This window comes from Scophthalmus maximus, chromosome 20 (genome assembly GCF_022379125.1).
Source record: "Scophthalmus maximus strain ysfricsl-2021 chromosome 20, ASM2237912v1, whole genome shotgun sequence".
NCBI classification, from domain to species: domain Eukaryota; kingdom Metazoa; phylum Chordata; class Actinopteri; order Pleuronectiformes; family Scophthalmidae; genus Scophthalmus; species Scophthalmus maximus.
In genome coordinates, this window is record NC_061534.1 from 16,657,841 (window position 1) to 16,679,560 (window position 21,720).

At 41.8% G+C, this 21,720-nt stretch overlaps 1 protein-coding gene across 1 annotated transcript in view; it reads left to right on the top strand.

The window, feature by feature from the left end:
• LOC118284807 (inactive phospholipase C-like protein 2) overlaps positions 1 to 21,720 on the top strand; it is a 38,926-nt gene that overhangs the window by 7,409 nt on the left and 9,797 nt on the right. The window contains exons 3-5 of the mRNA XM_035607863.2: positions 12,680 to 15,163; positions 16,211 to 16,414; positions 20,971 to 21,046. Coding sequence (XP_035463756.1) covers positions 12,680 to 15,163; positions 16,211 to 16,414; positions 20,971 to 21,046 — 2,764 coding nt within the window. The remainder of the gene's footprint in view (positions 1 to 12,679; positions 15,164 to 16,210; positions 16,415 to 20,970; positions 21,047 to 21,720) is intronic.

Consider the following 21,720-nt stretch of genomic DNA (forward strand, 5'->3'; position numbering starts at 1 on the left):
AGGTGAAGCCGATTGTTACCGGGGTCTAGTCATTTGACCAAGGGCTGAATGCCGATTAAACGTTTTCACACTGCAGAAAACGCCGGGTGTTAGTGGGTTTAAACGTTTTTTTTGGCCAGTGTGAAAGGGGCTTTAGCTTGTGATTTAACCCTGTTAACCCCTGTGGTTTATGAGGACTTTCCTTGAGCCAAAGTGTTTCAGTAATAAAATATGTTATTGAACTTTATATAGACAATGTTCATTGTGAATATATGTACTCTGCTCTATTAATGCTAATGTTTTCATCACATGATAAAATGTGGTGAATAATTAATTGTATATGCCGGAGTACACTGGAATGTGTAGATGCACAGAAGCTGCTTGTTTCAATTCATCGCAACAAAAATAGAACTGAACCAAGGAAAATGAATTGGGTAATAATCATTTCTCCTAAAATGACTTTTGGTGTGGCCTTAGGCAAGAGAGCTAACATTACTTTAATTATATTCACACTGAACTCCATCTTCAGCAAATGTCTACTGCACAGTAATGAAGAGGGTGGCACGACATTTTCCATTAATTGAGACTCTCTAAATGCTCTGATGTTCCATTTTCTCAGCCTGTCCCTTCCTGCAGCTCCTCTTTTCAGCCTCTGTCTGAAACATTTGGTTTTTCAGCCATTAGTGGTGTCTTATGCTCTTCTGAACATCGTGACATCACAATGTTACGAAAACATCGGGGGGACTCTTGACTAGAGCCCTTTCACACTGGGCAAAAAAACGGTTTAAATCCGCTAACACCTGGTATATTCTGCATTGTGAAAACGTTTAATCGGCATTCAGCCCCAGGTCAAATGACTACAATAGACTCGGGTAGTAATCAGCTTCACCTCAGATCGGCATTGATGTGAATGTCACACCCGGGTAAAAAAACCCAATTTGTGCGAAGACGGAGGCAATGAAGGCTTGACTCCTCCGTAAGTAACTGCTGTTACCTCACCAGCTCGCAGGCTCCAAACTGTAGTAAAGAGACCTATCGCATGTAGCTAACTCGCTTAGCCTAGCTTTGTCTCGTTGGTGTTCACAACAAACAAAATCCCGATAAATCGATGAGGTATAGAACGGTGGCTGCAGACGTACACACAACAGCAGTGCAAACCTTCTTCTTCTCTCATACACACACTTCAATACCCATAGTGCCACCTGCTAAAAGTGCCAGACTTGGCTCGTAACACTGCGCTGAGTTTGTAAACTTTGAAAGAGTGACAAAAGTACAAGATATAAGGTAACGTTAACCACTACCATGCTGGCTGCTTTCTGTTGTTTACTATACTGTTCTTCTTCTTTGTTTTATGGCGCGCACCACTCTCTATCGCCACCTATGATTGCCACGTATCACTTCACTGTTTCCTTCTGGCGATCATCAGACCCTGGTCTGCTCGCAGTGTGAAAGTGGCTAATTGCAGATTAAACGGGGGTCGACCCGCGTTTCAAAAACCCGGGTCTACACGGTAATTTTGTTGTGAAAGTAGTATAGGCGTTACTGACAAACCTCCCTTTACTTTGGACTTTTTAACTTTGCAAACCTTTTACATACACAAAAAAGCTTGCTTGCATTGTTGCATGAAATGCAGTTGCCGAAACCAATGCCACTGGCAGTTGATGGGGCAATTTTTTATCAGGTGCTGCCGCCTTACAGTCACTCGTTGAGGTTGTACGTGTTCAAGGTGACTCGCAGCAGCATTCAGTCGCTTACTTGAATCATTGCTTATTCATCCATCAGCGCGGGTGTCACTGATTTACACAAGTGCCGCTTTAGTGTCCCTCTTATTGCAAAGGGTAGCTCAAATGACTTGGCAGTGATTACGATTCTGCCATGTTCACGGTCAAAATTGTTTTACGCCCTTATGATGAGCTGCTTTAATATTTCACTGTAATGATCAATGAAGCACAGAAAATAGTTTACATATTTAAACATTTAACACTGACTTTAATTATAAATAATTATGTGTCACAGATATATTGAAATCCTAGAGTCAAGGTTGTGATCTCTATGAAATATACTTAATGAGCCTCTCTGCTGAGAGGAGACGCAAGGCTGATCGTCGCTCCCAGATTATATGTTTAACTGGGTTTAGCTGCTCTAACATGCTGATGCATAATCAACATAATCCAGACTATAAAGTATGTTGATACTGTCTACTTCAGTGGTAATTGCTAAACGTAGTGCTGCAACTGTTTGTCAGATGTATGACGCAAAAAATATTCTTAATGGTTCCAGGTTCTCAAATGTGACTAATTGCTGTTGTTCCATGTCATAACATTATAATAAACCGTCTCAAGTTATTTGAGATTATGTATGTTGTGAGTTGTCGTGCTTCAATCTAAATGGAATTGAATGGAATATAACCTTTATCATTTTTAGACATTAGTGTTCTAGCAATAGAAATTAGTGCTTTCACTTTTTTCCTGGTGTTTTATTGATCAAACTTTATTGCTTCTTGGGAGAAAAAAACCTGCAGATTACTCAAAGGACATCAATTGTTAATTGAAGCTCTATTATCTTATTAGTGTGTAAATTTGGTTTAGTTTCTTTGGATAACTACTGCCTTTTCTTGCACATGAAAACTTTGGGTTTTGAATTACACTATTCATGTTATGAGAACATTTGCATGTTTATATTGTCTTTAAAACAGTTAACAGAGACACTGCTCTCTGTAACTTGATCACATGGATTTGCAGTATTGAGTATTGTGCAAAATGCTTTGAAGTCTGGTGTACACCGTAACATTACACTGCTCATCAGTTAATGGGTAAACAGCAGTTATGTTTGTCCAAGTAGAAAATAATCAATAGTTTAATCAATAAAAGAAAATGGCTGCGGCCTTAGTCGGATATCCAGGTTTAACACTTGAAGGTTGACTGCCAACTTTCGTCTGCTCAGTCAGTAAAGATTTAACAAAAAGACGTTAAACATGAGACCTTTGAAACACAGGAATAAGAATATAATACGTTTATATTGCGAAATGAACAAAAGATTTTAAATCGTTTTCTAGCCCTTCTTTAGTCTTTACCTGTGTATAGGCATAGGTTTCTTTTTGTGACGATCAAGAATTTAATCTAAAAACACGCGAACCTCCGCTGTTACAATTGCCAATATCACACTGGCTTTGCCTTCACAGTGTGGTTTTGAACCCAGAGTGGACCTGGGGCGTAATGTGTGTGGGTGTATGTATGTATGTAGTCAGAGAGCTTTCTTATGATTGGGATATGAAGAAACACTTTGCATAATAATTGGAAATTCCATGTTGTTTGGCTTGCTGGTTGACATTCAAGGTCCTGTTAAATATTTTATATACAGTAGCCATAACATGTTAGGAAACCAGGTGTTGCAGGTTAGATGGTGCAGTGCGACAGTAGGGTTACACTGCATTTCAGTTAATGTATGTATGTTTTGAGTCTTGTTCTTAATAAAAAAGGTACCAGTGAGCGGCTGTTGTTCTGGTGTGTGTTGGGTGACCCAGGGTGGCTAGGATGTTTGCCACAGTGGAGCCCTACATGGGGCCCAACACCACCAGAAATGGAACGCAGCAATTTCAGCCAGTGACTATGTTGGCTCAATTGGCGAAGGAGTTTATGGCGATGCAGCGGGAGCAGGTGGTGGAGAACATGCGGCAGCTGGAGGCTCTTGCACAGTCAGAGAGGTGGACCCAGCTGCTGGAATGTCTACTGGCCTGATACAGGCCAGCATCGGGTCCGCCTCCTCTGTCCTCCTACACCTGCGTCTCTCTAAACGAGGCAACAGCAGCGAGTGAGCCCCAGGTGGGTCTGGTCGACACCTGTCACAGACCCTGGTTCCCCGTAAGCAGTCCTACCTACAACAGCTCCCGATCTGGGTCCTGAATGCTGGTCCGCGGTCCAGCAAGCCGGGGCTGCCCAGACGGGCTGCCTGGCCCCCCCTGCGGCCCACCTTGGTTCCAGGTTCATGAACCGAGAGCGCAGAGGGTCACACCCCTCGTTAAAAAGCCTTTGAAGAAGCTTCCAAGAGGAGACAGACACAGAAAGAGAAGAGCAGTGACAGAAGCCAGGCAGGGTCACACTGCATTTCAGTTGATGTGTTTTGAGTTTTTTTCTTTACAAAAGAGTTACAGATGAGCGGCTGTTGTTCTGGTGTGTGTTGGGTGACCCAGAATGGCAAGGCCCAGGTTTGCCACAGAAATAAAAGAGGAAATCCTAGGGGTATGCAGAGGAGAAGAGGTGGGTTTTAAGACGTGACTGAAAGGTTGTGAGGGAGTCGGAGTGACGGATCTCTTGGGGAGGGAGTTCCACAGCCTTGGAGCAGCCCTGGAGAAAGCTCTATCCCCAAACCTGCGGAGGTTGGTTTTGGGGGTGGAGAGGAGACCGGCAGAGGAGGATCTGAGGGACCGTGTGGGTTGGTAGGGGGAGAGGAGATCAGTGAGGTATTGGGGAGCAAGATGGTGGAGGGCTTTGAAGGTGAGGACCAGGACCTTGAAGGTACTTTGGTGGGAGACAGGGAGCCAGTGGAGTTGTTTTAGGACTGGGGTGATGTGGTGCCAGGATTTGGTGTGGGTGATGAGACGGGCGGCTTCGTTCTGGACCAGTTGGAGTCTTTTGATGGAGCTGGGGCAGATGCCAAAGAGGAGTGAGTTGCAATAATCTAAACGGGAGGAGATGAAGGCATGGATGAGTCGTTCGGTGGCGGGGAGTGTGAGTGAGGGTCTGATCAATATAGTTTATATCTACAGGTCATGGCAGAAAAAAAACTACCAGAAACCTCCAGTCCCTTTTTCTGGGGCGGACTAATTACTGTCGGTTATTTATTTCCCATTCAATACACATCTTTTTTGGAAAACCTTATATGCAGGGATGAAAGGTTGTTTTTGCTGTCTGAAAACATATCCAGTATGCTCCTAGTATGCAACTTTATAAAGCATTAAAACTGTGCAAAGTTACTAAATTAACAAATTAATATTGTTACTCAGTAATGGCTCAATCAATATTTGAGAAGGCCCAATGGTTCAATCAATATTTGGCCTAGAGCTAAATCTCAAATAGCTGATGATGAAGAAACAAACTTTTTCCCTCAACAAACCTCAGATTTATGTAAACGGGGTTGAAAAACTGACGACAAATAAACAAATCAAATGTGTATAGTAGTAGTAAAAGTCAAAAATAAAATAATAAAGACATAACAAACTAAAACAATTTAAATTCATAATGTGAGGGGAATGCATCTCTTTTGATGTCTGCTTTAGTTTGAGCTTTAGTGAGCAAATTTGAGTCACAACCACAATGTTCCAGAAATAAACACTAATTTGTTTGTCCAGGAAATGGTCCGGCTTTATAAGTTAACTCCCTGGGTATTCACCTCCTCCACACTACATTTGACTGATAACTGATATCATATGGTACAGTACAGCCACATCTGGGCCTTTACCCGATACAAACTCCTGTGGGATTTGACTGCAGTGCAGCTGGAGAACAGACAGTCTACATATGCTTTTTTAAAAATCAAACAAGCTCCTCACCAGAAGGCTGTAAATCTGTCACAATATTAAGCATAAAACTAGTGACTCGTTGTATAAATTGGTGGTTTAAAAGTGGTTTTCGTGTGCACAAAATGACAACAATCTCATCAGACCGGCCTTCCAATACATGTATTTCCTCGCCAGTGAGGTTTCCCTGTGACTCATTTCGTTAAAGGTTTTGTTGCCGTGTTACTCTCCCATCTCTCTTTCACACTTTCAATTTGTTTTCATCTCAGCCTCCTCTGCCTGTTGAACTTATGAGGTGGTGTTAACACAGTCTTGTTATTTTTATGATGCAGCTTGGGGTGTAGTCAAGAAAGCAGGTTTAACAAACTCTGAACCTAACCCTGAGTTGACCAACTCTGAGATGGGAAACTCAAAGAATTTTTGGTTCCAGAACAGCTGTTCTGAATTGGTTTAATCAACTCTGAGTTATGTGCCTGGCTGCCAGCTATTTCTATATACATATAAAAAAAAAAGAAGAAAAAAAAGCCATCATCAAGGAAACTCCAATACTACGAGTCACCATGGCAACCAGGGAGAAAACAAGGTCCTCCTACTTCATGCCATTAGAGTTGGAGATACTGCTTCATGCTTATGGAGAAAATAAGCACATTCTGATAAAGCTGAGCATCCCAGCTACAGCTGATAGGGAGAGACAGTTGGCGTGGGAGACAGTTACTGCCTTAGTCAATGCGTACAACTGAATAAAATAGTGATTGATGTAATACTTGATGATATTTTCTTCACAGTTTGGCAATAATACATGGTTGGTGTAATGATTATCAATGCGGTCAGGGTTCAAGTCCCGGTGCTCACGTATGATGTTGGTGTAATAATATACATTTTCTTTTGGTTAGTGGAATCCTAAGGGCACAAAAATAACGTGGCTGCAGCTGAAAATGATCTTGTAATGGTAGGCTTTCAGTCGTTATCTGCGACGGGGGGGGGGGTCACACTACATGATCCTTCACTTGGGGAAATGTCTACAAAATACGTTTTGTCACGAAAACACGCGAGAAGTGACACGGGAAAATACTTAAAACAGGAATTGTCTGTCACTTTCACGATGAACGTCTAAAAGAAATAGTGTACAATATATTGCACAATACTCTTATGTTGAAAGGTCAGAAACAGGAAGTAGTTAGAGCAAATGGTAGACAGAGAGAAATAACTTTACACATTAATATGTGGTCCGGTAATAAATAAAGCTTGAGGTTACATTCATTATCTGTATCAACTCGCAACACGAAATAAACAAGCCCTGCAAATAGTCTGCGCGTTGATTTTTTCTGAAACATGGACATAGCAAAGCCAGAGAATATGGGTGATGAGTGTTGTTGCTTGTTAGATATCTGACAATGTCGGCGAGGCCTCATCAAGTCACTTTGATCATGTCGGTGGTAGTTCACACATAGCGATCAAGTGCAGATTTGCAAGCCCTGATTTCACGACAATTTTCCTCCGATTTGCTGCGGCTCCAGGCTTTGTCAGGGAGCGGAAAAACAGGCTTAAATGGTATAGTGTGAACTTTGCGTTAGGTTCACAAAGTTTCAGTTCACACTGTCTTTCTGGAACAGAAAACCCAGAGTATCCCTCTTCTCAGGGTAAACAAAACTCGCTTTCTGGAAAGATCCCCCTGGAAAGGAACTCCCAGTGGTTGCTTAATGCAAGAGATCTCCCTGCTCATTATTATGACGCCGATTTTCTGTTGTGAACAGATGGGATTGCACATGGGTATATACAATGGCGTCCAGATGTCTGAAACACTTCAAAATTACAGATTTTAAAACATTAATCATGACTGCACATCCACCTAAATCTGCAACCATGCACCTATTGGACGATACTAGCTGTCAATCATTCTTTACCCACGCATCATTGCATATGGTGCTCTATCATCTATTTTACTCTAAATTAGACCATCATTTACAAAATGAGCATCACACTGTATTGAAAAAGACTTGAAACTAGAGATTGTACCATTTCTTTGTCCCGAAAATGTTTACTGATGTTATAAATCAAGTGAGAAGTAGTCATTTTCTCACCCTCTGCTGGCAATTTAAGAGAATACAGCTTATAGGTACTGCATTAGCTTCACTTTTGAGACCTGTAGTCTTCGTCCATCTTTATATACAGTCTATGCAATTGACCCATCTGCAGATGCCCTGAGTTGGACTGTTTGGTCCAAAGATGGTGTGTAACCATCTGTTAGAACTGTGAGATGTTTGAGCTTCCCTGGTTAACCATTCTTTTGTCTCAGCCTGCCTGGTAGTGGAGCAGACTTAAATGTTGTCATGGCTCTAATCAACCCTGTATGTATTCAGCAATTGACTCTTGATTCAAGAAATAAATATTTACATGAGGACACATGCTATTATAGATTGTTTCCACTTAGCAAAGTAAAGTTTGTACCATGCCAAAATAAACCTTGTAGGTCTATAATGTTGACATTGTGCAGTGATAATAAAGACTTATATAAATGAATATTGCATGAGTCTGTTAATGAACAACACCACTGACTTGTTCAATACAAGTTACAGAGATGTATTTTGGGCTAACAAATTAGCCACATCTGTATCAGTTATTTGCACCAATTGAATTCCAATGAAAATCTTCTAATTGAATCGATAAACTTCACTTATAAGTGAAACGAGGCTTTGTGTGGAGCTATGATCTAGTCGGATGTGGAACAATGTGATTCAGGTGAGTCACATTGCTTGTTGTTGTATGTAGGTAGAACAGAGAAGCAGAGAGTTATAGGTCCTCTGTGATATCCTCTTTTGTACAGATGGTTCATGGCTGCTCACTGAGCCAGGAGAAAATGCAGGATTCAAGCCATTAAGGGAATCAGATTCCTAAGGGAACAGTGAGCAGTTGGACATACTCTGTCTTACTTAGTCGTTCTCTCTCCATCTGACTTTGTCGCCTTTATTCACACACTCTACGACACACCAAACATATCTTAAAGGGGCCATATTATGCTCCAGGCACCTTTTCAGCCTGCCTCACGTATATTTGGTTATCTGGGCTGTCTGCCAGCCCACGGAGAATGAAAAGAAAACAATGAGTCGTTGATTCGTGGTTTGGGTTGATCGTGCAGACGGTCTGTAAACGTGACATTCACAGCCCGGGCGTCAAGTGACGTAAGTTGACTCCTGCTACTGGGGCGACCACGCCCCCAACCTGAGCAGCAACTCCCCCCGTGAAATGCGGAAAAACATCGAGTCTACGCCATAATTTTCTCGCGGCTGCCAGCGGTCGGGTTGCAGCTGCCGGCTTGCTGCCGGCGGACCTCGCGGCTGCCGGCATTCAGTCGTGGCTGCCGGCGGTCGCGGCTGCCGGCTTGTGGCGGAGCTCGCGGCTACCGGCTACCGCCGTAGCTAGACTCGCGGCCGGGATGTCGTTAACGTTCTATCGCCCAGCCCCTTGTGCTCTGTGTGTAATTATGGAGAACGTGTTCGCTGGGCCTCCCGGGTCTCTACGTCGTGTATGTGCCTTGTTACGTGCGACTGTTGTCATGGCAGCGCAACGCTGTAGTTGCGCAGCAGACGCGGTGAGGAGCGAGGCGGAGCTTTGCAGAACACGAAGGGAGGGGGGCGAGGAGTGAGCAGGAAAGCGCTGGAATCGACCGTAGTCTCACAGGGCTGTTTATACAGAAAGAGGAGGGTGCAGTGTGGCTTGATCCTTGAGGTGTTTTGACATGGAATGGCAAAGACATGTAGTTCACACACCTGAAAACCAATGTAACTTGTGTAAAAGGGGGCATAATATGGGCCCTTTAAAACATTATGTGAAGGCATAAAAGTAATTTCTCTTTTGAGGGTGAACCTACCAGGATCATCCTTGTTACTATCTCTTTATTATTAAACACCATGAAAAGATCTCATACGCTTTTTATTTTCTAATGACTTTCAAAATGTACCAGGGGCATTTCTTCTCTGGACATAAAGAAAAACACACTCTGTTATGTATGAGCACTGTAAAGCAAAGTCTTTTTTACAATGAAACAGTCTTTGACCTTTTATAAAAAATACAGATTTCAAACTATTGATGAGTTTATGTGGCACAATGCTTTTTTATGTTAACTCCTTGAAAACTCAATGTTCTCTTTAGCCCTTAACATAAGCTGCTTTCAGACTGGACATTTTCCTGAACTTTACTGGAAGGGCTGTATGTGAGAATACAAATGTTGCCCTACAAAACATTTCCTGGCCCAAACTTTTCTGGACATTTTCCAGAGTGCATGTCTGAATATGGCTATATTAGAGTCAAAGACCTTGCAATATTATTGGGGGGGGTACAGGTCCATAAATCCTTAAAAGTAATTTGTCCTATTGTTGCTAAAACACAACAACACTGATCTTTGCTGGACATTTCAAGATTTTTAATCGCGGCTGTTTGCTGACATTACTTGAACATTTCAGGTATTCCCATTTCATGGCTTGTTTTGTGTGTTATGTTGTTATGTGCTTTGGCCTGGCTAAGAAACATGTTGATCATGATGGACTTTGAATTTATTATTGAACTTCAACGGACAGAGATTAACTGAAGTGACATTTAAGGAGAGTATATACCCTATAAGGTAGTGATCTGATGTGACTATAAATAGACAATCTGATATTGACAGTCTGGTCTTTTAAGTACCATGTAAGGACTAATGAAACTGTATTTACTGCAAAAGAAAACCCCTGTGGCCACCTGACTTCCACTAGAGTGAGGACCGTTGCTGGTGCCCTCAGGAAACGGTAACGTGCTAAAACAGAGGTGTTTGTGTGCAGTATTGTATTCTAGTTTAGGTAAAGGAAGCGGAAGGAAATCCTGAGGTGAATGCCTGACATTGCAGCTCCAGAAATACAGCAGGAACCAGACACAAACACTCAGTAAGCTGCGACTGTAAGACAGGGTTAACAGGAAAAAAATGCCACTTTCTTGACCAGATCATAAGGATTATCTGCAGTCATGCATTTAGGGTTTAAGCTCCCCTTTTATATAATGAACTCCCCTTAAGTAGCAGACAGTGTAAAAGAATGTGATTAATAAGTTTACATTTTACTTGACATGGTTCACAGAGAAGTGTACAATTCCTAAAGTCAGCGTTAACATGTCACAATCTGTGTTTTGCAATACTTGGGATGGGATTTTTTTTTTTTAAATACTGAAAATTGTTTCATAATTTTATTTGGCTGGATTGAAATCCAGAGTCGCAGACTGACAGGCTTCCCAGTATCTGTGTGACAAGATGTTCATTATTGTACTTGATTGTATTTTAGATGTTTTGGAGGAATTTGAGTTTCTTTGGAGCTGTACATATCCAGTAAGCTTTGTTATTGAATGTCATCCACTATGACGTCTTAATTGTGCAGACAAACACACAATCAGACTGAGACTCTGCTGTCAGCAGCAGGCTGCTCTGTGGTCCGGAACCAGTGATTTTGCTGCATTCTGTCCAGTTTCAAAGAAGCATACACATGACACAGTACAGAAGTCAATCCCTGTATAACTCTAACCGCAACCACTGAGCCATGGCAGTGTGTGAGACCATAGAGGAGACTGTGAACAAAGGCCGGGGACAAAAGTGAGTAATTATGATTAGGAGGCTTAAAAAAAACTGATCCTGTAAAAAAATAAATGCAGCTGTTCTGTCCATCCATCGTCTACCGCTTTATCCATTTAAGGGTCGCGGGGGGGCTGGAGCCAATCCCAGCTGACATTGGGCGAGAAAGGCCCTGGTTGGTTTGAACCGGGATTTGAACACAGAACCTTCTTGCTGTCAGGCATCTCAATTGCTGTTGTCAAATTTATTTTCATACTTGCTGTCAAAAGCGAAGGATGATTCTTTTTTTGTCACGCCGTATGTAAAATAAAAGGCCTAAGACGTGAAGGTCAGGCAAGATGTGTAAAAGCTTTGATATGCATTTAAGGACATGGAAATCACACATGAAACTGATGCAATCGGTTTGTGGCTTTACCGGCCCTTCCTTGATCCGGTGATCGGCACGAGTCCTTTTTCTTCAGTATGTGAGATATGCACATCTGAGTTTGATTACATGAGAGATTGGGACGGTTTCGAGCATTTCGTTGAATCCCAAAGGAAAATAAAAGTCAAGAGTTTCTGCTGGAGTGCAGCGTTAGGAATTCTTAACTTGGCAACATCGTATTGTTGACAAAACGATGCATTCATTTTGTCTAAAGATGCACCATTAAGCTGCCACGTGGTGTTTTACTGTTTGGGATTTGGCTGGTTTAAATTTGTTTAGTGACTTTGAATAATCCAAAATATAAACTTTGTTCTTGTACTGAGGGAACCTGCTGCAGTGGAAAGAGAAGAGTTCATTGAAAATGTCAGACATGTGGCTGCAGTACGTGTCTGGATTTGTGTGGGCAATACTTCCTAAGGGAGATTCCAATGTGTATCTCCATAATATACAGTGACAGGAATCTTAAGTCACCCAATAAAGTTACTGCTGCGATAGCTCAGATGGAACAAAGAGGGGACCAGGAATGAAGGACTGAACATTCAAAACAGTGTTTTAGAGCAGGCAGCATTTTGTATTGTAGGCAATCACCCGGTTTTTCTTTGGTGACAACTTGAAGGCAGAATATTTAATCCTGGATCGTACTGTGAAAGACATTTGTGAGATTTATAGCACTAACGTGAAATTGCCCTTTCGGGGAAATGCTTGTATTCAGATTTATTTGCCATTTGTGCAGAAATTTATACTAGTGCTGTAGCGGCCAGGCTAGAGAGTAGTTTAGGGAATAACTGAGGGAACGACTTAAAGAAACAACTTTCCTTATTCAACCTCTTGACAAGAAACTCTATGTATGAGTATGAATCAAAGCCAAAGTGTTAATGTGTGTGTACTTAATTTTCTTCTTTGAGCCAAGTTTCTCAAAATGTTACTCTCTTCACCCGTGAAAAATTGAACATAACGATAAATGTGCAAAAAACATTTACTGTTATTTGTTGTTAAGTAATGACGATAAGCAAAACAATGTTTTGCAAAAACCTTTTTGGAACTGGGAAAAAAACTTACATCTGTACAGCATAATATGAAATAAATGTTGTTACTTTACGTAAAATCTTCATCATTCTTTGTCTATAGAAATATTTTTATTCATGGGACATGTTTTTCTGTTTCTTTGCAGGATGGCTCAAGACAGCGTAAAGAAAGAAAGAAGACTGTGTCATTCAGCAGCATGCCAACCGAGAAGAAAATCAGCAGTGCGGGTGACTGCATCAGTGCAATGGTGGATGGCTCGGAGCTGAAGAAAGTGCGATCCAACTCGCGCATATACCACCGCTACTTTCTCCTCGATGCTGACATGCAGTCTTTGAGATGGGAGCCCTCAAAGAAGGAATCGGAAAAGGCCAAAATTGATGTAAAGACCATCAAGGAGGTTCGGACAGGGAAAAATACAGACACTTTTAGAACTAATGGGACCTATGATCAGATATCAGAGGACTGTGCTTTTTCTGTCATCTTTGGGGAGAACTACGAGTCCCTGGACTTGGTGGCAAACACTGCAGATGTAGCTAACATATGGGTGACAGGATTGAGGTACCTCATCTCCTATGGGAAACATACGTTAAATATGATACAGAGCAGTCAGAACAACATGCGCTCATCGTGGCTAGGTGAACTTTTTGATGAGGCAGACGGTAACAACAGCAAACGAGTAACGATATGTGCGGCTGTGCAGCTAGTCAAAAACCTGAGCCCGGGACTTAAAAATGTAAAGATAGAACTGAAGTTCAAGGAGCTTCACAAAGCTAAGGACATAGCAGGTTCTGATGTGACAAAAGAGGAGTTTGTCGAGGTCTTTCATGATCTTTGCACTAGACCAGAAATTTATTTTCTCTTTGTTCAGTTCTCCAGCAACAAAGAATTTCTGGATACCAAGGACTTGATGATATTTCTGGAGGCAGAGCAGGGTATGGCACAAGTGAGTGAAGACACTAGCTTAGAGGTCATTCAGAAATATGAACCGTCTAAAGAGGGCCAGCTTAAGGGCTGGCTCTCTCTCGATGGCTTCACCAACTATATTATGTCGCCAGAGTGCCATATATTTGACCCTGAACATAAAATAGTATGCCAAGACATGGGCCAGCCCATGTCCCACTATTACATCAATGCATCCCACAACACATACCTGATAGAGGATCAGTTCAGAGGTCCCTCGGATGTGACAGGGTATATCCGTGCCCTCAAGATGGGCTGCCGCAGTGTAGAGCTGGATGTGTGGGACGGGCCCGATAACGAACCTGTTATTTACACTGGCCACACAATGACATCACAGATAGTTTTTCGCAGCGTCATTGATGTCGTCAACAAGTATGCCTTTGTTGCATCCGAGTTTCCGCTGTTACTGTGTTTAGAGAACCACTGCTCCTTAAAGCAGCAGAGAGTCATGTTTCAGCACCTAAAGAAGATCCTTGGAGACAAGATGTACTTTGATTCTCCTAAACCTGAGGACTGCTACCTCCCCTCTCCCTCTGAACTGAAAGGAAAGATCCTGCTGAAGGGTAAGAAATTGAGCACGACCTGCACTGCTTCAGAAGGGGAGGTGACGGATGAGGACGAGGGGGCAGAGATGTCTCAAAGGATGAGCATTGAGTCTACGGAACAACAGACTATCGCACCCAAGAAATTCCAGCTGTCCAAGGACCTCTCTGACTTGGTGACATTGTGCAAGTCTGTGGAGTTCAAGGACTTCCCAACGTCTTTCCAGAGTCAGAAGCACTGGGAGCTCTGCTCTTTCAATGAGGTCTTTGCCAGTCGCTGTGCCAGTGACTTCCCTGGTGACTTTGTCAACTATAACAAGAAGTTCCTGGCACGGGTCTACCCCAGCCCCATGCGGATTGATTCCAGCAACATGAATCCACAAGATTTCTGGAAGTGTGGTTGCCAGATCGTGTCGATGAACTACCAGACCCCAGGACTGATGATGGATTTGAACATTGGCTGGTTCCGGCAGAATGGGAACTGCGGCTATGTGCTGCGTCCGGCGATCATGAGGGAACAGGTTTCATATTTTAGTGCCAACACTAAAGATTCAGTGCCTGGTGTTTCTCCACAGCTCTTGCACATTAAGATCATCAGTGGACAAAACTTCCCAAAGCCCAAAGGTTCCGGTGCCAAAGGAGACGTAGTAGACCCCTATGTGTACGTGGAAATACACGGCATTCCTGCTGACTGCGCTGAACAAAGGACTAAAACTGTCAACCAGAATGGGGACAACCCTCTGTTTGATGAGAGCTTTGAATTTCAGATAAACCTCCCCGAGCTCGCAATGGTGCGCTTCGTGGTGCTCGATGATGACTACATCGGGGATGAATTTATTGGCCAATATACTATCCCCTTTGAGTGTCTTCAGCCAGGTTTCCGTCATATACCGCTACAGTCTTTGACAGGGGAAGTTCTGCCACATACCTTGTTGTTTGTTCATGTGGCCATAACTAATCGAAGAGGAGGCGGTAAACCGCACAAAAGGGGACTGTCCGTGCGAAAGGGCAAGAGGAGTAGAGAGTATGCCAGCATGAGAGTGCTATTGATCAAGGCTGTCGATGATGTCTTCAAAACAGCCATTCTGCCACTTAGGGAGGCAACAGACCTCAGAGAAAACATGCAGGTAAGAAATTCAAAGTTCAACAGCATTTGATATGTTTTGCTTGTGTTCTCACTTTTTGCTCTTATGTGTATGAGCATGAGAATGTTTTTATTTATAAGAGCAGAAAAAATTCACTGCTAAATATTTTGAGCATCTAAAAAAGGCTTCCACCCTGCAAAGAAAAACAGAAAACCAGGCTTGACTGAATCAGATTTGATTCAACTGTTTTGTGTTGTGCAACGGTCAAAACTGATGCAGAAACAAGTCATGAGATGCATCTTAATATACAACATGATGAGAGCCCCATTTGAATGGTAGTGCCATGAGAACTACTGTTTGATATATAGATTGGAAACTGTTACAGTGGGATGGGAACGGTAAAAAAATAATCATGTTGAAATCACTGTGACTTCTTTTTCATGTTTCTACAGATGATGGAAATGGCCTTTAGCAGCCGGTTTTTACAAGTTTTAACACTTATGGATCCTAATCCCCATTAAATCCAATTCTTTTCTGATGCTAAACTAAGTTTGCTCACTATCATGAAAAAAGTATAATGTTGTATTTTATGTGTGCACATTGATCACGCATTTGTGGTCTTTTATTCACATTCAAAGTCTCCGTTAAGGAAGATATAAAGCTATGAGAAAAGCATTAGTGGAGTCTCACATCACTCTGTGGTTTTTCTTGTTTTGTGTCTCTCCAGGCATTGTATAAGGATTTATTTTGGTAGCCCTGTTTATATTACAGTCATTGTGTGATAATAAGCCACTGGCTTTGGGAATATAAGACATCTTGGCCGTCCTGTCACAGTTGGTCCCTCCAGTTGTTTGTGTAGGGATTACATTTGGCCGTTCACAGGAAGGTTAGGATTTGTGTTCATTTGTTCCATTTCCATGTGATACTGGTGACAGTCCAAAATGATTGAGTGTTAATGAGTGGCTGATAAACAGTGGCTGTATTAAGTTACTCTCTCTTCAGACTTTTAATAATGATTATGGCATCAGGCATTTGTTCTTATTGGCATGTCAGTATAAACCAGCTGTAACCCCACTCTCCTGTCTGCAGAATGCCATAGTGTCCTTTAAAGAGCTGTGCGGCCTTTCAGCGGTGGCTAACCTGAAGCAGTGCATCTTGGCCCTTTCCCCTCGACTGACCGGACCCGACACCAACCCCCTGCTTGTGTTCAACCTTGCTGACCAGTATCCCAACTTGGAGCCTCAAGGCTTGCTACCAGAGGTCCTTAAGAAGGTCGTCACCACCTACGACATGGTGAGTCGGAATATTCCTCAATTTGCACAGTAGTGACTATTAAAACACAAGTGAGTGGGTTTTTTAATATTGAGTTGTAGAACTGTAAAGAGTAGGAAAATAATCTGCTTCTGTTTTTAGTTTTTTTCCCCCCTGTTGTGTCCATCCTCATCATTCTTGTGCAGGCAGAAAGTGCACAAACCTTGTTTTAACATATGCATTGTTGTGTACTGGTAATTTGGCAGTGGTGCCAACCACCAATCAGTCAGTCAGTCAATTTGAAAAAGACCTACCTACCAAAATAGCTTTGACCCCTGTCAAATCAATACCTCGTCTTAATTGGGACACACAGAGCTGGTTAGGTAATGGGGCCAGAGCTGTTAAGTAATACAATCAATGTTCACACGTTATGCAACATGCCACTGATGCTATTCCCAGACAACGCCATTATCCCCAACACATCCTGTTCCTCTCCCTCTGATTCTCAACACATCATGGGAAAGTTAACTTTCCACCATAATATCAAGCAGAAGGCAGAAAAACAAATCCACTGGCAAAGTAGAGCCACAAGTGAACGAATTTGAATAGTTTTGTATCCAATAACTGGAGTTTGTATTATTAGATATTTCCATCCTTTTGGCTGTAGCAATATGTTTCAAGAATATGTATTAAATACAGTAATATATTCACTATTTAGCATTTAGAGACTGAGCCCAGAAGTTTTAGTGTTGCGTTGAATCTGAGTGTGTGCACACAATGTGTTTTAGCATCATTAAATATTATGTTTCATACATATGTAATATATTCAGACAGTTTCTGTGGCACATGCCAAGAGTTGATATACATGTCAGGTGTAATTAGAAACGACTGTGTTATTGTTATGGCACACTTCAACGACGAACATGTGGAAGGGGAGATGATGCTGAAAAGACTCAAGACGCCGAGAAATTAAGGTGACCCCTCTGCTCCACTCAGACTTTGGGGCTTTGGTAATTGGCCGTGATGGAAAGTGCGCAAAGAATAATCGAGTTGGAGGGGAAGAAAGGAGAAAATGACGGGTGTTTGGGGACCAAAGTCGAATAAATTGAGCGCAAGGGCTCAAGTGGTGTGAGGCTACAGGCATTGATCAGCAGCCGAGTGCCAGGGACGAGGGAACAGGAAGGTGCAGAGCTGACAATCACAGAGGCACAAATGAAATGAGGAGAGGCAAATATAGAGAGTTGTAAATATGTATGGAACAATAAAATCAGAAATTCAGGCACTGTGTCAAAATCCAACACAGGGAGTTACCGGGCTTTCACTTCCTCATTGAATTCAATCTGGGTCTCAATCCAGCGCTTCCATGACAGTTTATGGTCTTAGATAATTTCTGTGTTTGTTCACAACAGATGAACTAAATCTACATCTGGTAGATAGAGAAAATATGCAATCTCTGAAAGGCTGATTCAAGGACGCATCACAACCCACGTGTTTGTAATTTCTTTACTTGGCAATAACGCAATATGTTTGTGGTATTATAAAAATATCTGAAATTTACTGTAGACATATCATTTCTGTGTGTGCAGTCCGGATACTCATCTTCACATTTTCAATATATTTGAACTCACAGTTAAGGTCTATCATGTTTAAAAATGCATTCTTTAGTTTTTACTGATTACAGGCAGGGTGGTATGACTAACCTGACATCACATCAAAAAATAAATTGGCAGTCCTGTCTTTAAATGTGGGTAATGATAATAATAGAACTCAACATACTAGCACTTACAGGACATAGTTGTCAGTGTGCAAATGGGGCATAGTCCACCCAGTCACCTCCGAACATGCTTTTAAATATATTCGAGATGCCACTTCTGCCACCAGGGCCGTAATTTCTCCAGCCATCGGGGAAGTAATCACAGCATGTGCGACAGCTCTAAGTGCCAACACTGCAGCTGCATAGTGACACAAACAGCCACAATCACTTAGTCATGAGGCCTCGTAGCATAACATGGTGATTCACGACATGGGTTTGTGAGACTGTGTCTGTCCACTGTGAAGTATACAGCATGAGGGGACTGACTGTTATATAACCAATCCTTGAAAAATTGGCAGGATGTTTATATTGTCTTTAGAAAATGTCTTCACTTTTTTCATTTCCTCTAATTCTAATACAATTATTTTTAGAGTTAAACTGTGACACTGTAACGTTCAACTGAGTTTGAGGGGCCACATTGAGAAAAAATTATAAAAATGAGACTAAATTCGTAAATTTACGTGAAAAAAGTTATGATTTTACCAAAAAGCGCCTGTGTTATTTGCATATAATGAATATGCATAGTCTCAGAATTCCTCAGGGAGAGAGTGGATGGTTTACTAACCCATTTCAGAGGGTTTTTTTTACCTTTTTTGGGAACAATGTGAAACAACATATTAGGCAAAGCAGATTATTTTTATTTACTTTAAAACGTGACTGGAGGGGATCTTTAAGTAATAGCTCACGACAGGCCGTGGTATACGCTCATTACACCACAGTTAAGGGGCGTTGTTCGGCAACCCCCTTAACTGTGGTATAATGAGCGTATAGCATGGACTTAAATGAGCTATTGCTTTTATAAAATGGTTACACCTATGGCGGAATGAAAGTTATAAACACACTACAATTAAATTTTTTTCATTTGGTCAAAAAAGCTACAAGACGGTAGCTAGGTTCGCCGGCAATTTAAAGTTCATCAGTATTAGAGCCTGAGTTGCTGATTAACATTTTTATTACCACAAAGTTCTTAAAGGATCAGCCAAGTGTCATGCTGCGCTTTTCTTATTGTAAACAAAATGTATGTACCCGTGTCTCTCCATCAGTCCCAAACCAGCAAGGTCCCACTGACGACATAATCTTAAAATAACAGGTCACTCAAATTTACTTTCACTTTTACAAAAAGGCTCAGATGAAAAAATAAACAACTCTTGTGCACTGCAGCTTTTATCGAACAGTACTCAAACTGGAAAAACTAGTACGTGTTGGGGATTAATACACATTTGGTCAGTGTAATTGGGTTTGACTACTGATAAACAACAGTGGTTAGTTCATAGTGACGAGCAACAGAGCAGCAGTGAGGCTCTTTGATGTGTTTTTAAGTAGTTTTTTGTATAATAAGTCAATTGTATGTGAACAGCACTTCTCATACATAATGACATTTCAAAGTGCCAAACATCAGCATAAAAACTAATTGCACGATATTATAAAACCATCTCAAAACAAATCCCAAGTGGTAAGTAAATGCAACAGAAAACGACTTCTGAACAAATGAAATAAGATGAGTAATAAAGAGGTAGGTGTTGAAAATAAACAATAGTCATAAGTATTGCAGAAGAAAAGTATTTGTTTTGGTCTTTTCATGGGATTTTTGAATCATAGAATCTCACCAGAGTTATCCTTTATTAAAACCACTTGGTTTACAGGAGTTGTATGAGTACGTTACTTACTGAAATGTTCATTCCCCTTGATTTCTTTTAGAAGTGTCTTTTTTTCACATCCGCCTTCGACCCCTCCCTGCACACCACTGGCGACCCGCTCTGTTCTCGGTGGCCGGCCACGGAGCTGGCCTGCTCCAGAGTTCGATCTCAGGGTGTACGATGTAAACCGCTGCTCTTTTTCATAGCCTGGCTTTGTTACTCTGACCTTGAATGGAAACAGTGTTTCTCTTTGCTTCCTTTCCATCTTGGCAGCTGAGCAGGGCAGCCTTGGCTGCGAGGCACAACCTTGCGGTGCACTTAAGGCACTAAGGGAGTGTACAAGTGAATGTACAAGTCAATTACAACAATGCAACATACGCAGGCCGCAGTACTGAACAGGCATTAGCTGAATATCGCTTCCTTTAAATGAGACACTGAAGCTATTACTAAGATAATCAGAGAGAAAGATCCAGATGGTTTGTGAGGCACCATTCATTCAGTGCTGTGAAAGGCTACATATACATCCTTAACCTCCTGAAACCAAAGCCTTTCTTCTTCTTTTTTCTTTTTTGGGAGCAGCCTGGGGAGGATGCGGTGTCTGGATTTAATAAATGGATTCTTTGAGTCTGCCATAACGGCCACCATGAGAGTTTAAACAGTTTGCAGGTCAGAAGAGATTGTGCACTCAATTAAGGCTGAGCACAACACCAGAGCGGCTAAACTTAGCATCTCTCACAGCTGCGGTTTCACAGAGAACACAGTGCTGGTGTGCGTTCGTTTACATTTAGCACTTTACTCACCATCCTGATCAAATTACCTTGATTATCTGTTTCTTGTTAAGAGATATTTTCCAAACCAAGCATCAGGATTGACATCTATATTTATCTCCTGAAGATAAGATGCTTCCTCTTTGGGGGAAAAAGAAGTAACACCCTAATTGCTCATGTCTCCTTCCCTCTAATTCTGGCTTTCAAAAATGCAATTAAGCGACCTCGCCCACGGGCGCCCCATGTAATAACAGCTTCCTTTTCAGAGCCCTCCCTGGATAGAAAACACCACGCCAGCAGACCGAGGCTTTATTGTGGAATGCCAGTTTCCTGATGTGGAAAATGAATGCAAACGTGAACAATATGTTCGTCTCCCTTCAGGTGATCCAAACCAGCAAGACTCTCCTGGAGACCTCGGAGGGGGTGTACGACAGGATTCTACAAACCCAAAAAGCAGGTAAGAGATGGTCCTATTGGGGAAAAAAGGAGAAAAACCACAAGCCTGTTTCCTGACACTAATAACCAGCCACTGAATATTCGCTTGCAGCCACATCATCTCTCCTAAGCTACAAAACACACATGGATCAATATACAATTGAGTTGATCTGATTAAACTTTGTGTATTTGCACACTTGGAATTACCATTCGATTCATGTTTGAGTCCCACCATTAGCAGTCCATGCTGTAGTCTAATTACAAGGTTTGGTTTAAGGTTCAGAGAGATTAAATTAATGAGAGACAACATCAATGCAAACAGGCATCAGTCCATCCACCAGAGTCACCATAATCCTTTTTGTATTTAATGTAGTTATCCAGCCCCACGAGTTAATATAATATGTCCAGTCAATCGACTTATTACTTCACCCCAGGAAGATGAGTGGAGTTGTTTTGGGTTTGTCTGTACTTCCACGCAAGTCCTTATCTACAAATAAAAACTATAACTTGTGAACTGTATCTCTATGAAACTTGATTTAGGAGTTTATATGGACCCAAATACATTTTGGGGTCACCAAGGTCAAGGTCTCCAGGGCCAAATACCCCCCAGATATATTATGTTATAAATCTCATGAACCAATGGTCATTTCGAGATGGGAGCTGTGGCTTTGCGAAGCTTATTGAAAGGCCTTTAGG